Genomic DNA, 17,324 nt, shown 5'->3' with positions numbered 1-17,324 from the left:
AATTTTAACTGAGCATTGCTCACACTTCCAGACAGTGGGCATATGCAGGTGACTACTTACTTGACAGGCTCTTGGTTGTTATTGGGGTAGGGCTGCCTGAAGGTGGGCCTGTTGTCAAAGCGGACTGGGGCGACCACAGTGACAGGGCCAGTGTGTTCAGCAGTGCCGGGAGCATCACAAGTCTCTTTGGGGCACATCTGAAAACCAATGGCCAAAAAGCATACAGTCAGAAAATAATCTTGCATGATGGTGTCATAAAGTGAAAATAAATGGAGAGTAGTACTGTGCTACATACAAAGGCAGGCAGCATGTCGTGGTAGGTGGTGGTGGTAGGGTGGTGATGGCTCATGGCAGGGGGGGCGGGCCTGCGGAGTGGCTGGGCGGGGCGCAGAGAAATCTCCTTGGGCTCCAGGGCTGGAGGGGTGCTGACAATGGTGGCAGTGGTGGGACTAACCATGGGGGCAGAGAGAATAGAGGAGGCAGAGGGGGGAAGAGGAGGGGGGGAGCTCCCAGTCTCAGCCACGCCGCTGGCCTTGCCCTCGGTCTCTGAAGGCAGGCCGGCCGGCAGGGATGAGGGCACAAGGTTCCTCCCACCACCCTCCCTCCAACTTGTCACATCTGGAGAGACAAGAGGAAAACAAATTTGAGAAAACAAGGCCGTGGTATAAGAGTTAAGTGGCGAAATTGCAGCGTATTCAGTTGTTTTAAAGTATGTGTACAATATTTTCCCATGGCACTTGTTAGATTATTAGCAACTTTGCTGGGAGACATTTGGGCTACTTTTGAAATTCAGTCAATTTTTGTGCCACCACAGCCATTGTTCACTGGACTCACTCTGGGGGCGGAGGCTTGGTCCGGGCCCATACGACGGATCGAAGGTGCTTCTTTCCTTGCCAGCCTTGTCCTGTTCCCCAGCAGCCTTCAGCGTTGGAAATTCCTCGTGAGAGAAGGGCTGCAGTCGGTTTGAGGCCCTTAAACCTGCCATTGCCATGAAAACAAGTGGCACAGCTGTCAGTCAGAGAAGTAAAAAATAAAACAGAGGCTGCTGGAGAATCATTATGAGGTGTGGTGGAGACATGCAGTAAATTGGCGTATGTCAGAGGTCTGATAGCAAATCCATCAGTTGACCACAGACACAGTGATTTTAAGCAGTTGGGTTTCCCATTCTAACTCACCATCTAGTTCTACGGCCTTTCCATTTAGATGGGCCCATTGCTTTGGTCCACTTGTGTTTGTGCTCTATAGAAAGGAAGGAATTTTAATTAACTTGAAAAACACAATTCCAATAAAAACAATACAATAAGAAACCACAAGCTGTAGAAGATAAAAAGTAGAGAGAGGCCAAACCCACCTCCTGACTGGCTACCGGTGTGGTCTTCTGGAGATTGGAGACAGATTTCTGTAAAGCCAGCTGCGGCTGCAACTCCAGCAGCTGTTGTGTTGATGCAATGGAACTGAGGGAGGAGATAGAGGGAACCATCACTCCATCAGCTCATGACAGAACACAGAGGCAGACTAGATGCATACACATCTTGTGCCAAGACACATACTGTGCACAGTATCACTTCGGCACATTACAGAGCTCGAACACATAACCCAGCAAGAATCTCTTGTAGAATTTAAAAAATAAATAGTACACCCACTTCTCGCGTACCAGGCAGCATTACAAAAATACTCACTTTTCTGCTGTCTGGAATCAAATGACTAGCGCGAGAAATGTGAAGGATCTGTATGCAAATAACACTAAATAAAAAGTTGCACCCTAATGCTGGTTTTATAATTGCCATATGTTTGGTGTTCATGCAATATTGCAATATACTCATTGTACATTAGTCATCCCGCTCGCACTCCTCCAACCACCCACACACGCTAAACAATAGAGTGGTCACTTCCCACCACTCAACTCCCACACAGACAGCTCTACGGCCTGCATGTCAGCGAACCTTGAGGTAGCAAACAAACGCCTCTCAAGTCTGCGAGACAAAGACGCAACTGCACTTGGGACTAAGTGTTTGAACGCATCCATACACAAGTGCACAGACACACTCTGCAGGAAAGTGTACAGAAACAAACTCCAACAAATTGTGTACCAGGTGAATAAAAACCCATTTATTCGCTCATCAATGCCACCATCCCCCTATTCTTGCATCATCCAGCTAATGTTACAGTGGGGCAAAAAAGTATTTAGTCAGCCACCAATTGTGCAAGTTCTCCCACTTAAAAAGATGAGTGGCCTGTCATTTTCATCATAGGTACACTTCAACTATGACAGACAAAATGAGAAAAAAACAAATCCAGAAAATCACATTGTAGGATTTTTTATGAATTTATTTGCAAATGGTGGAAAATAAGTATTTGGTCAATAACAAACATTTCTCAATACTTTGTTATATACCCTTTGTTGGCAATGACAGAGGTCAAACGTTTTCTGTAAGTCTTCACAAGGTTTTCACACACTGTTGCTGGTATTTTGGCCCATTCCTCCATGCAGATCTCCTCTAGAGCAGTGATGTTTTAGGGCTGTTGCTGGGCAACACGGACTCTCAACTCCCTCCAAAGATGTTCTATGGGGTTGAGATCTGGAGACTGGCTAGGCCACTCCAGGACCTTGAAATGCTTCTTACGAAGCCACTCCTTCGTTGCCCGGGCGGTGTGTTTGGGATCATTGTCATGCTGAAAGACCCAGCCACGTTTCATCTTCAATGCCCTTGCTGATGGAAAGAGGTTTTCACTCAAAATCTCACGATACATGGCCCCATTCATTCTTTCCTTTACACGGATCAGTCGTCCTGGTCCCTTTGCAGAAAAAACAGCCCCAAAGCAGGATGTTTCCACCCCCATGCTTCACAGTAGGTATGGTGTTCTTTGGATGCAACTCAGCATTCTTTGTCCTCCAAACACAACGAGTTGAGTTTTTACCAAAAAGTTATATTTTGGTTTCATCTGACCATAGGACATTCTTCCAATCTTCTTCTGGATAATCCAAATGCTCTCTAGCAAACTTCAGACTGGACATGTACTGGCTTAAGCAGGGGGACACGTCTGGCACTGCAGGATTTGAGTCCCTGGCGGCATAGTGTGTTACTGATGGTAGACTTTTTTACTTTGGTCCCAGCTCTCTGCAGGTCATTCACTAGGTCCCCCCGTGTAGTTCTGGGATTTTTGACCCCACGGGTGAGATCTTGCGTGGAGCCCCAGATCGAGGGAGATTATCAGTGGTCTTGTACATCTTCCATTTCCTAATAATTGCGCCCACAGTTGATTTCTTCAAACCAAGCTGCTTACCTATTACAGATTCAGTCTTCCCAGCCTGGTGCAGGTCTACAATTTTGTTTCTGGTGTCCTTTGACAGCTCTTTGTTCTTGGCCATAGTGGAGTTTGGAGTATGACTGAGGTTGTGGACAGGTGTCTTTTATACAGATAACGAGTGGAGGACAGAGGAGCCTCTTAAATAAGAAGTTACAGGTCTGTGAGAGCCAGAAATCTTGCTTGTTGGTAGGTGACCAAATACTTATTTTCCACCATAATTTGCAAATAAATTCATAAAAAATCCTACAAATGTGATTTTCTGGAATTTTTTTCTCATTTTGTCTGTCATAGTTGAAGTGTACTACCTATGATGAAAATGACAGGCCTCTCATCTTTTTAAGTGGGAGAACTTGCACAATTGGTGGCTGACTAAATACTTTTTTGCCCCACTGTACCTATTGGTTGGGCAAGAGATTACATGCTCTCAGAATACAAAACCCATTGATTTCCTGAAAGATGTTGGATCATGGGAATACATGAATCCAAGAGTGCATCTCAGTCTATTATGGTTTCTTTTCCTCATCTCCACTAATTTATCTGCACGGACCTGGAAAAACTGAATAGGTGACCGAAATTCAACACTTTTCAGATCAGTAGCTAGGTTTCCATCCAACTGGTGACAGTTTCATGCAAATGTTCTATAATCTGCATAAAAACAATATGCACATATTCCCAACAGAGACGTACAGTTGAAAACATAGGTTTACATATACTTCAGTTGGAGTCATTAAAAATAGTTTTTCACCCACTCCACAAATTTCTTGTCAACAAACTATAGTTTTGGCAAGTCGGTTAGGACATCTAGTTCGTGCATGACACAAGAAATGTTTCAAACAATTGTTTACAGACAGATTATTTCACTGTATCACAATTCCAGTGGGTCAGACGTTTACATACACTAACATGACTGTGCCTTTAAACAGCTTGGAAAATTCCAGAAAATGTCAGAAGCTTCTGATAGGCTAATTGACATCATTTGAGTCCATTGCAGGTGTACCTGTGGATGTATTTCAAGGCGTACCTTCAAATTCAGTGCCTCTAATTGACATCATGGGAAAATCAAAAGAAATCAGCCAAGACATCAGATAAAAAATAAAATAAAAATTGTAGACCACCACAAGTCTGGTTCATGCTTGGGAGCAATTTCCAAAACGCCTGAAGGTACCATGTTCATCTGTACAAACAATAGTACGCAAGTATAAACACCATGGGACCACACAGCCGTCATACCGCTCAGGAAGGAGACGCGTTCTGTCTCCTAGAGATGACGTACTTTGGTGCGAAAAGTGAAAATCAATCCCAGAATAACAACAGACATTGTGAAGATGCTGGAGGAAACAGGTACAATAGTACACTGCTCAAAAAAATAAAGGGAACACAAACAACACAATGTAACTCCAAGTCAATCACACTTCTGTGAAATCAAACTGTCCACTTAGGAAGCAACACTGATTGACAATAAATTTCACATGCTGTTGTGCAAATGGAATAGACAACAGTTGGAAATTATAGGCAATTAGCAAGACACCCCCAATAAAGGAGTGGTTCTGCAGGTGGCGACCACAGACCACCTCAGTTCCTATACTTCCTGGCTGATGTTTTGGTCACTTTTGAATGCTGGAGGTGCATTCACTCTAGTGGTAGCATGAGACGGAGTCTACAACCCACAAAAGTGTCTCAGGTAGTGCAGCTCATCCAGGATGGCACATCAATGCGAGCTGTGGCAAGAAGGTTTGCTGTGTCTGTCAGCGTAGTGTCCAGAGCATGGAGGCGCTACCAGGAGACAGGCCAGTACATCAGGAGACGTGGAGGAGGCCGTAGGAGGGCAACAACCCAGCAGCAGGACCGCTACCTCCGCCTTTGTGCAAGGAGGAGCAGGAGGAGCACTGCCAAAGCCCTGCAAAATGACCTCCAGCAGGCCACAAATGTGCATGTGTCTGCTCAAACGGTCAGAAACAGACTCCATGAGGGTGGTATGAGGGCCCGACGTCCACAGGTGGGGGTTGTGCTTACAGCCCAACACCGTGCAGGACGTTTGGCAGTTGCCAGAGAACACCAAGATTTGCAAATTCGCCACTGTGCTCTTCACAGATGAAATCAGGTTCACACTGAGCACATGTGACAGACGTGACAGAGTCTGGAGACGCCGTGGAGAACGTTCTGCTGCCTGCAACATCCTCCAGCATGACCGGTTTGGCGGTGGGTCAGTCATGGTGTGGGGTGGCATTTCTTTGGGGGGCCGCACAGCCCTCCATGTGCTCGCCAGAGGTAGCCTGACTGCCATTAGGTACCGAGATGAGATCCTCAGACCCCTTGTGAGACCATATGCTGGTGCGGTTGGCCCTGAGTTCCTCCTAATGCAAGACAATGCTAGACCTCATGTGGCTGGAGTGTGTCTGCAGTTCCTGCAAGAGGAAGGCATTGATGCTATGGGCTGGCCCTCCTATATCGACATAACCTGAAAGGCCGCTCAGCAAGGAAGAAGCCACTGCTCCAAAACTGCAATAAAAAAAGCCAGACTACGGTTTGCAACTGCACATGGGGACAAAGATCATACTTTTTGGAGAAATGTCCTCTGGTCCGAAAAATAGAACTGTTTGGCCATAGTGACCATCGTTATGTTTGGAGGAAAAAGGGAGAGGCTTGCAAGCCGAAGAACACCATCCCAACCGTGAAGCACGGGAGTGGCAGAATCATGTTGTGGGGGTGGTTTGCTGCAGGAGGTGCACATCACAAAATAGATGGCTTCCGGAAGAAGGAAAATTATGTGGATATATTGAAGCAACATCTCAAGACATCAGTCATGAAGTTAAAGCTTGGTCGCAAATGGGTCTTTTTTTGGCCCATTCTTCCTGTGGAAGACAACAGGAGGAGGAAGGAACATCGAGCTCCGGTAAGTTGACAGAACATAAAAATAAAAATAATCCCGAAACATTTAAATACGTCTGAAATAATGGGCACAAGGGCTTTGGGTGTCACGAGAATAGACCCTGTATTAAGTAAAATCTAAATTTCAAATGGATTATTGCAAGCAACAATACTTTAAATGTTTTTTCAGAAATCTCAAATGACCGCAAGCATACTTCCAAAGTTGTGGCAAAATGGCTTAAGGACAACAAAGTCAAGGTATTGGAGGGGCCATCACAAAGCCCTGACCTCAATCCTATAGAAAATATGTGGGCAGAACTGAAAAAGCGTATGCGAGCAAGGAGGCCTACAAACCTGACTCAGTTACACCAGCTCTGTCAGGAGGAACAGGGCAAAATTCACCCAATTTATTGTGGGAAGCTTGTGGAAGTCTACCCAAAACATTTAACCCAAGTTAAACCATTTAAAGGCAATGCTACCAAATACTAATTGAGTGTATGTAAACTTCTGACCCACTGGGAATGTGATGAAAGAAATAAAAGCTGAAATAAATCATTTTCGCAACTATTATTCTGACATTTTACATTCTTAAAATAACGTGCTGATCCTAACAGACCTAAGACAATGAATTTTTACTCGGATTACATGTCAGGAATTGTGAAAATCTGAGTTTAAATGTATTTGGTTCCGAGCAGAAGACCATTCATTTCATTGGGAGGCAATCCGCACCGCCGTGACTTATCTGTCCGGACTAGCTTGCGTTGCGTGGCACTGCATGAAATGTGTCGCATGCGTTGTATTTTTTGCCATGTGGTACCAGTAGTAAACCACACAAGTAGTTTCTCATTTGTAGAGCGATTATTTTTGTTGTGATACAGAGCATGGATTGTGAAGACTACAAATGTACAGTACAGCATTAACCTGTGCACACGGCATTAGACCCTCAATACTTATTGGAAAGGAGCATCAAGCTCATCCGAGTCGTAGCGGTAGGACCACAACATATCAAATGACTCCAAGTTCACTTCGATATGGTTATTATATACATTTGTGCATGAAGGCATTTTCACCTCCATTTATCGCATAATACATTTTACAGACAAAAAGATCGCAACTTGCCTACTGTAAATGTATTTTGTCGACATGTGGGACAATTATATTTGATGTTTCCATTAGGCCTGTCGTGACATTTTGTATCCGACATAAAAAAGGTTGGATGTAAACCTGGTTACTGAGTATGAAGGCGATGACACAAGATCAGCCACTTCACATTATTGTGATGGCGGCCAAAGGATTTAGGACACCGTTTGCTGACTTCCTCTTCTCCCTGGAACTTAATTGAATCAATAACACTGATTGACCAGTGTTCACTCAATACGATGTGCAAGTGACATCCTCCCATGCCATACTTCCGGGGTCATGGCCCAGGTCTTTTGAATGGGCTTCAAGACTACAGCATCAAAATTATGAAAATTAAAAAAGGTAATTTAAGATATACAGTACCAGTCAAACATTTGGACACCTACTCATTCAAGGATCTTTATTTTACTCAATGTAGAATAATAGTGAAGACATCAAAACCATGAAATAACATATGGAATTATTTAGTAAGCAAAAAAGTTAGACAAAATATATTTTATATTATTCATAGTAGCCACCCTTTGCCTTGACAGCTTTGCACTCTTGGCATTCTCTCAACAAGCTTCACCTGGAATGGTTTTCCAACAGTCTTGAAGGAGTTCCCACATATGCTGAACACTTGTTGGCTGCTTTTCCTTCACACTGCAATCCAACTCATCCCAAACCATCTCAATTGGGTGGAGGCCAGGTAATCTGATGCAGCACTCCATCACTCTCCTTGGTCAAATAACCCTTGCACAGCCTGGAGGTGTGTTGGGTCATTGTCCTGTTGAAAAACAAATGATAGTGGGACGAAGCCCAAACCAGATGGATGGCGTATCGCTGCAGAATCCTGTGGTAGCTATGCTGGTTAAGAGTGCCTTGAATTCTAAATAAATCAGACTGTCACCAACAAAGCACCCACACATCCATGCTTCACGGTGAGAACCACACATGCGGAGATCATCCGTTCACCTACTCACACGGCGGTTGGAACAACAACAACAAAAAAAAAACTCATTTGGACTCACCAGACCAAAAGGACAGATTTCCACCGGTCTAATGTCCATTGCTCGTGTTTCTTGGCCCAAGCAAGTCTCTTCTTATTATTGGTGTCCTTTAGCAGTGGTTTCTTTGCAGCAATTCCACCACGAAGGCCTGATTCACGCAGTCTCCTCTGAACAGTTGATGTTGAGATGCGTCTGTTACTTATACTTTGTGAAGCATTTATTTGGGCTGCTATTTCTGAGGCTGGTAACTCTAATGAACTTAATCCTCTGCAGTAGAGGTAATTCTGGATCTTCCTTTCCTGTGGCGGTCCTAATGAGTGCCAGGTATCATAGGTATCTTCTGTATATCACCCCTACCTTGTCACAACACAACAGATTGGCTCAAACACATTACGGAGGAAAGAAATTCCACAAATGTACTTTTAACAAAGCACACCTGTTAATTGAAATGCATTCCAGTCGACTACCTCATGAAGCTGGTTGAGATCATGCCAAGAGTGTGCAAAGCTATCATCAAGGCAAAGGGTGGCTACTTTGAAGAATCTCAAATATATTTAGATTTAACACTTTTTTGCTTACATGTGTTATTTCATAGTTGCTGCCTTTATTATTGTACAATGCAGAAAATTTTTAAAAATCAATAAAAACCATTGAATGAGTAGGTGTCCAAAGTTGACTGGTACTGTATATAAAAATATTATTATATTGATTTACCCGATGCCTTTCATCTAAATATTTGATGCTCAAGAAGAAAGTCTAATTAGAAAAGCCTAAAACATTTCCTGCAGCTTTGTCAGCCTGCTCGAGCTGAGGACCTACAGGACGGTAAGAACCTTACAGGCCGTTTTGTGTGTTTTATAATAGATTACGGTGTTTTTTTAAAAAAACTGAACGTTCACAGCCAGTACTTTTTGAAAATGTAAAATATATATTTTTGTAGACCTGCGTGGTTGAAAGATAGACATACAGCGCATTCAGTAAGGAGTCCGACCCCTTCGCTTTCCACTTTGTTACATTACAGCCATACTCTAAATTGTTCCCCCCCCCCAATCTACACACAATAACCCATAATGACAAAAACTGGTTTAGAAATGTTTGCAAATTGATGGAAAGAGAAATATGAAGTATCATATTTACATACACCTTTGCCAGCAATTACAGCCTCGAATCTTCTTGGCTATGCCGCTACAAGCTTTGCACACCTGTATTTGGGGCGTTTCTCCCATTCTTCCCAAGTTCTGTCAGGTGGGTGGGGAGCAACTTTGCACAGCTATTTTCAGGTCTTTCCAGAGATGTTTGATCGGATTCAAGTCCGGGCTCTGGCTGGGCCACTCAAGGACATTCAGAGACTTGTCTGTGTGCTTACGGTCGTTGTCCTGTTGGAAAGTGAACCTTCACCCCAGTCTGAGGTCCCGAGCTCTTTGCAGCAGGTTTTCATCAAGGATCTCTGTACTTCGCTCCGTTAATTCTTTCCTCAATCCGGAATAGTACCTGCTGCTAAAAAACATCCCCACAGCATGATGCTGCCACCACCATGCTTCACTGTAGGGACGGTGCCAGGTTTCTTTCAGATGTGGCGCTTGGCATTCAGGCCAAATAGTTCAATCTTGGTTTCATCAGACCAGATAATCTTGTTTCTGATGGTCTGAGAGTCCTTTAGGTGTCTTTTGGCAAGGGGGCTGTCATGTGCCTTTTACTGAGGAATGGCTTCCGTCTGGCCAATTTACCATAAAAACCTAATTGGTGGAGTGCTGCAGAGATGGGAGAACCTTTCAGAAGGACACCCATGTCCACAGAGGAACTCCAGAGCTCTGCCACAGTGACCACCGGGTTCTTGGTCACCTCCCTGACCAAGAACCTTCTCCCCCGATTGCTCAGTTTGGCCAGGCTGCCAGCTCTAGGAAGAGTCTTGGTGGTTCCAAGCTTCTTCCATTTAAGAATGATGGAGGCCACTGTGTTCTTATGGACCTTCAATGCTGCAGACATTTTTTGGTACCTTTCCCCAGATATATGTGCTTCGACACAATCCTGTCTTGGTGCTCTATGGACAATTCCTTCAAACTCATTGCTTGGTTTTTGCTCTGTAGGACCTTACACGTGTGTGCCTTTCCAAATCACGTTCAATAAATTGAAATTTACCACAGGTGGACTCCAATCAAGTTGTAGAAACTTCAAGGATGATCAATGGAAACAGGATGCACCTGTGCTCAATTGAGTCTCGCAGCAAAGGGTCTGAATAGTTATGTAAATAAGGTCTCTCTGTGCAAATGTATAAACTAAAAAATAAACATTAAAAACCTGTAATCGTGAAGTTCACATTAAAACGGTTGTAACTTCTTTTGTTTCAAATATTTTTTATTGAACACACACAAGAATGGTGTATACAAGGTATAAGGTATACAAGACAGATATACAATTCTTATCTAAACATAAAAGAGCATACAGGATCAACAAGACCCAGAGTTCTGGGTGCAAAACAAATAATACAAAACACGACATACAAAACAAGGACATGTAGAAAGAACTGCTCGGGTGGCAGGGCCAGCACATGCTGCCCAAAGGTAGATTAAAATATTACAATTGAGAGTGCGTTAATAAGTACAAATTCACAGTGCCGACTCGTCCAAGTAGGAGAGGAAAGGCTGCCAGATTTGATCAAATGTTGATAATTTATTGTTCAGAATATATCTAATTCTTTAAGTGTACAGTGTTTGCCAATTCACTGAGCCATAATTTGGTAGAGGGAGCTTCCATCCTTTTCCAAAACAACAAGATTTGTTTTTTTGCCAAAATGAGACCGTAAGAGATTAGTTGTTTTTGGGGGTTGGTTAATCCGTTTAGGGACTCAGATACTCCCAGGATTATCAGAAGCGGGTCTGGATCTATTGAAGTCTCCAAAACTTCAGAGAGGATCCCAAAAATTCCACACCATTAACCATGCAAGCTAGAGCATAGGGCAAAGCAGTGGAGTAGTGTACCCTGCGCAGCCTGACATTTATCACACGTAGGGGATGTATCAGGAAATATCCTATGCAGTTTAGTTTTGGAATAGTGTAATCTGTGTAATACCTTGAATTGTATGAGAGGATGTCTGGAAGTAATGGAGCATGTGTGGATATACTCCAAGCTCTCTTCCCAGTCTGCCACCGAGATGTCAGTCCCTAGTTCTTCCTCCCATTTTGCCTTAAATGGCATCTGTAGGTGTGCTAACAGATTGAAAAGCATCATTTAGACGCGATATCAGTTTGTCTGAGGTGGGGCATATTTTTATGCATCTGTCAAACATGGAAGGTATAAATATTGGGAGGTGTTTTCTAACGTAGTCTAATTTGTAGGTATCTGAAAAAATTACTTCTGGGAAGATAAGTTTCCCTCAGCAACTCAAAGGAAGCAAAGGTCCCTTCTATGTATAAATCCCCTATGGTACTTATCCCCAACTCTCCCCATCGCTCAAAGGTGTTATCAAGGTTAGAGGGGGCAAAGGAGGGATTCCTGGCGACAGGGAGCATGAATGACATTTAATTTGCTTCCAGATTTGGACTGTGCTATGTATAATAGGATTGTTACAATAAAGTGACATCTCCAGATTGACAGGCGACAAAATCACAGCGCCAATAGAGAAGGGGTGACACTCCTCAAGCTCCATACTAAGCCAGCTGGATGACGGAAGTGCCTGGTTCAGGCAGGATTACAGTCCTCCAAAAATGTTTGCATAATTAAGGGGTTAGGATCCGCTTTAGATGTATATAGTCTCTCATAAAACTGACGGAATCTGTCATTGATTTCTTTGGGGGAAGAGAGTAATTCCCCAGATGCAGATTTAACTTTGTGAATCATTCAGTCACTCACAAAGTTGTCTGGCGAGTAATTTGTGTGGTTTGTCACCAAACTCAAAATATTTTTGCTTGGCATTGAGAAAAGATTCAGCAATTTTAGCTGAGAGAATCTGATTAGATTCTAATTTTAAAGAGGTAAAATTGTTTATGTTTCTCCATAGATGGATGGCTAGCATTCTCCCTATCCAGTAAGTTAATTTATCCCTCCAGTTCTTCCAGTTGTCCTCCGTTTTGCCTACTCCTGGCAGCCTGAAAGGAGATGATACAGCCTCTCAGATAAGCCTTCAGTGTTTCCCACAATAATGTGTTACTGATGGTAGACTTGGTATCTTTGGTCCCAGCTCTCTGCAGGTCATTCACTAGGTCCCCCCGTGTGGTTCTGGGATTTTTGCTCAACGTTCTTGTGATCATTTTGACCCCACGGGGTGAGATCTTGCGTGGAGCCCCAGATCGAGGGAGATTATCAGTGGTCTTGTATGTCTTCCATTTCCTAATAATTGCTCCCACAGTTGATTTCTTCAAACCAAGCTGCTTACCTATTACAGATTCAGTCTTCCCAGCCTGGTGCAGGTCTACAATTTTGTTTCTGGTGTCCTTTGACAGCTCTTTGTTCTTGGCCATAGTGGAGTTTGGAGTATGACTGAGGTTGTGGACAGGTGTCTTTTATACAGATAACGAGTGGAGGACAGAGGAGCCTCTTAAATAAGAAGTTACAGGTCTGTGAGAGCCAGAAATCTTGCTTGTTTGTAGGTGACCAAATACTTATTTTCCACCATAACTTGCAAATAAAATCATTAAAAATCCTACAATGTGATTTTCTGGATTTTTCTCCTCATTTTGTCTGTCATAGTTGAAGTGTACCTATGATGAAAATTACAGGCCTCTCATCTTTTTAAGTGGGAGAACTTGCACAATTGGTGGCTGACAAAATACATTTTTGCCCCACTGTATACACACACATACATATATATACACTGCTCAAAAAAATAAAGGGAACACTAAAATAACACATCCTAGATCTGAATGAATGAAATATTCTTATTAAATACTTTTTTCTTTACATAGTTGAATGTTCTGACAACAAAATCACACAAAAATGATCAATGCAAGTCAAATGTATCAACCCATGGAGGTCTGGATTTGGAGTCACATTCAAAATGAAAGTGGAAAACCACACTACAGGCTAATCCAACTTTGATGTAATGTCCTTAAAACAAGTCAAAATGAGGCTCAGTAGTGTGTGTGGCCTCCTCGTGCCTGTATGACCTCACTACAACGTGGGCATGGGCATGCTCCTGATGGAGGTGGCGGATGGTCTCCTGAGGGATCTCCTCCCATACCTGGACCATACCTGGACTAAAGCATCCGCCAACTCCTAGACAGTCTGTGGATGGAGCGAGACATGATGCCCCAGATGTGCTCAATTCGATTCAGGTCTGGGGAATGGGCGGGCCAGTCCATAGCATCAATGCCTTCCTCTTGCAGGAACTGCTGACACACTCCAGCCACATGAGGTCTTGCATTAGGAGGAACCCAGGGCCAACCGCACCAGCATATGGTCTCACAAGGGGTCTGAGGATCTCATCTCGGTACCTAATGGCAGTCAGGCTACCTCTGGCGAGCACATGGAGGGCTGTGCGGCTCCCCAAAGAAATGCCACCCCACACCATGACTGACCCACCGCCAAACCGGTCGTGCAGGAGGATGTTGCAGGCAGCAGACCGTTCTCCACGGCGTCTCCAGACTGTCACATGTGCTCAGTGTGAACCTGCTTTCATCTGTGAAGAGCACAGGGCGCCAGTGGCGAATTTGCCAATCTTGGTGTTCTCTGGCAAATGCCAAACGTCCTGCCCGGTGTTGGGCTGTAAGCACAACCCCCACCTGTGGACGTCGGGCCCTCATACCACCCTCATGGAGTCTGTTCCTGACCGTTTGAGCAGACACATGCACATTTGTGGCCTGCTGGAGGTCATTTTGCAGGGCTCTGGCAGTGCTCCTCCTGCTCCTCCTTGCACAAAGGCGGAGGTAGCGGTCCTGCTGCTGGGTTGTTGCCCTCCTACAGCCTCCTCTACGTCTCCTGGTAGCGCCTCAATGCTCTGGACACTACGCTGACAGACACAGCAAACCTTCTTGCCACAGCTCGCATTGATGTGCCATCCTGGATGAGCTGCACTAGCTGAGCCACTTGTGTGGGTTGTAGACTCCGTCTCATGCTACCACTAGAGTGAAAGCACCGACAGCATTCAAAAGTGACCAAAACATCAGCCAGGAGACATAGGAACTGAGAAGTGGTCTGTGGTTACCACCTGCAGAACAACTCCTTTATTGGGGGTGTCTTGCTAATTGCCTATAATTTCCACCGGTTGTCTATTCCATTTGCACAACAGCATGTGAAATTTATTGTCAATTAGTGTTGCTTCCTAAGTGGACAGTTTGATTTCACAGAAGTGTGCTTGACTTGGAGTTACATTGTGTTGTTTAAGTGTTCCCTTTAATTTTTTTGAGCAGTGTATACATGCATACAGAAACATTTTTCCTTTTTAAGATTAAATAAAAAATATATATACATATACACACATACACACCCACACAAAAAATGCATATATATATATATATATATATATATATTTGAAAGATATGTATATACATCCATATGCACATATACACATACAAACATTCATACCCCAGAATAGCGGCCCACGGCTAGACAAAGGCGGAATGGCACAAAACTTCAACTTGCTAACCAGGTGTCTGCGTCTGCCCCTTCCCAACCATCACCCCCAGTCCCCTGCAAGCAATAAATAAATGGTATGGTAATAAGAATAATGTAAGGATTGTAAAATAAATAACGAAACAAAACAAAAATGGGGGAAGTATATCCATCCGAAGGTGTCAGTGATCAAACCTGGAAGTAAAAATATGCATTGCTCTGAGCACAGCCGGGATGAAAGTTAATTTAACGTTAAATGAGAGCTCTGACCGCCATCCATTGGTCGGCTCAGCGTCTTACATGTTCGGTAGCCCTTGTTGAGCCCGTTTAATACGGTTTCACCCATTATGGTATAGTATGGATTCGAGTCCATGAGCAGACCCTAACACACAATGACAAGGCACTCAAACCTGTACGGGGGATTGGTGTATATTCCCGGATAAACTTGTTTGCGTCCAAAACCGAGGAGATCCAAATCTTCTCACCGGAAGGCGGGGTAATTCTTAGTCTTGCAGGGAAGAGTAAGGCTGGGCGAAGATGGAGTTTGTAGAGTTTGGTCATGACATCTCTGTAGTCGGCGCGATGCTTTGCCACATCGGGAGCATAATCCTCATAGACACGGAATGGGTGCCCTTTATGCAACAGGTTGCCCCTCATTCGAGCTTCACGCAGGATAAGATCCTTGGTCTTGAAACTGTGACAACAGATGATTACTGGGTGAGGACGTTGGCCCGGTCCAGGCACTGGGACAAGGGAGCGATGTGCACGGTTCAGCTGAGGATTCGAAGCCAAAACATCCGATCCCATTGCATCCTTCAATAGCTTGGCGAAGAAGTCGGTGGGGCGAGAACCCACCTCCACCCCCTCTGCCAGACCAACAACGCAAAGGTTATTACGTCTGGATCGGCCCTCCAGGTCCACCACTTTCACAGAAAGCCTCTGCACACTATCCTGCAATGTGCATAGCTTCTCTAACTCGTTGATCCTACCAGCGTTGAATTCAGAAGCTTTCTCAAGGTCCACAATACTCTGGCCATGCGAAGCGACCGTTCGAATGATGCTCTCGATTTTGGTGTCCAGTTCAGCAATAGTGGCCTTAAGATCCTCAGCTGTAGCAACACGTAGCTCCCCCAAAGCCCGGTAAGTTCTGTAAGTGTCACATTGTTGCATGTGCCTTCCGCCATGTCCGTCTCATTGTTTAGTGGGGAGTAGGCCTCCACTGTGGATTTATTGTCCTTTGGTCGCTTATTACTCGGCATTTTCATATAAAAATTACAATCTTGTATTGAAAAGAAACGTTTGTTGTAAAAAGTGCCATAAAGTAGGTTAAAATTTGATTATTTCGCAAAAAAGTTGCAGGAGCCTCTCACACACTCCAACATGCTAGCTCCGCCCCCAAACGGTTGTAACTTCTTGTCTTTGTGCTTCTTCTTGGCAGTCAACTATGTTGAAAACCGACATATGGTAAGTAACTTCACTTAAAGCTAGATCTTAATTGACCGCGTTATGACGCCACATTTTTTTAGGCTCATTCTTAGCCTACAAAACGAGAAATTGGTTAGTAAAATAGACCACGGTGGGAAATGGAATACCCAATGAAATGTGTATTTGTGACAATGAACATTGTCTCACCTAATGACTCAAATATTTGGGGATAAATTATGCATCGAACAGTCCAAAAAAACTTGTATTAATTTCTTATCATTAAAAAAATCAATTTCATTGTGCTCCTAAATATCAACTTTTGTACTTGCAATTTTTTTTTGCATTTGAGCCCTCCTGAACTAATAATAATAAATTAGCCTCATCACTCAGCATTTTGTGACAGGGCAGCCAATTTGTTAATTCTTGATGTTCAGTGGCAGAACTTTAACTTTTTACTATTGTATCTAAATTGATTTTAACATTGGTTAAAAAGACTAGTCACAAAAAATGAAATTGAGAAATATACACCATTACTTCTTACTAGTAATACATTTGTTTTTAGAAACAAAGCGTACTCATACGATCGTGATTTTTGGTGTAATAATGGGAGAACATTTGAGTGGCTGTTAGATTTTTATTTATTTTATTCTACCTGCAACAGTGGCTGGTGTACCAAACATTTAATTTCCCACCTTGAAAGAGATGTATCACTTTCATATTGTTTTGGTTTCTTCAATCTATACTGAACAAAAATATAAAAACGCAACATGAATAGTGTTGGTCCCATGTTTCATGATCTGACATCCCAGAAATTATCCATACGCACAAAAACATTGTGCTGAAAGTTTGTGCACAACTTTAGTGAGCATTTCTCCTTTGGCAAGATAATCCATCCACCTGACTGGTGTGGCATATCAAGAAGCTGATTAAACAGCATGATCATTACATAGGTGCACTGTGTGCTGGGAATAATAAAAGGCCACTCTAAATATATGCATGTCACACGTCTCAAGTTGAGGGAGCATGCAATTGTGGCATGCTGACTGT

At 43.5% G+C, this 17,324-nt stretch overlaps 1 protein-coding gene across 6 annotated transcripts in view; it reads right to left on the bottom strand.

Moving 5' to 3' along the window:
• The window catches only part of LOC139388800 (protein PRRC2B-like), a 50,400-nt gene that overhangs the window by 17,372 nt on the left and 15,704 nt on the right, over positions 1–17,324 (bottom strand). For all 6 annotated transcript variants that reach the window (XM_071135726.1, XM_071135724.1, XM_071135725.1 and 3 more), the window contains exons 4-8: positions 1,352–1,454; positions 1,176–1,239; positions 835–978; positions 296–618; positions 61–197 (exon numbers count right to left, since the gene is read on the bottom strand). In XM_071135726.1, coding sequence (XP_070991827.1) covers positions 61–197; positions 296–618; positions 835–978; positions 1,176–1,239; positions 1,352–1,454 — 771 coding nt within the window. The remainder of the gene's footprint in view (positions 1–60; positions 198–295; positions 619–834; positions 979–1,175; positions 1,240–1,351; positions 1,455–17,324) is intronic.

This window comes from Oncorhynchus clarkii, chromosome 29 (genome assembly GCF_045791955.1).
Source record: "Oncorhynchus clarkii lewisi isolate Uvic-CL-2024 chromosome 29, UVic_Ocla_1.0, whole genome shotgun sequence".
In the NCBI taxonomy this organism is placed as follows: Eukaryota; Metazoa; Chordata; class Actinopteri; order Salmoniformes; family Salmonidae; genus Oncorhynchus; species Oncorhynchus clarkii.
This window is presented reverse-complemented; position numbering and strand designations above follow the sequence as displayed.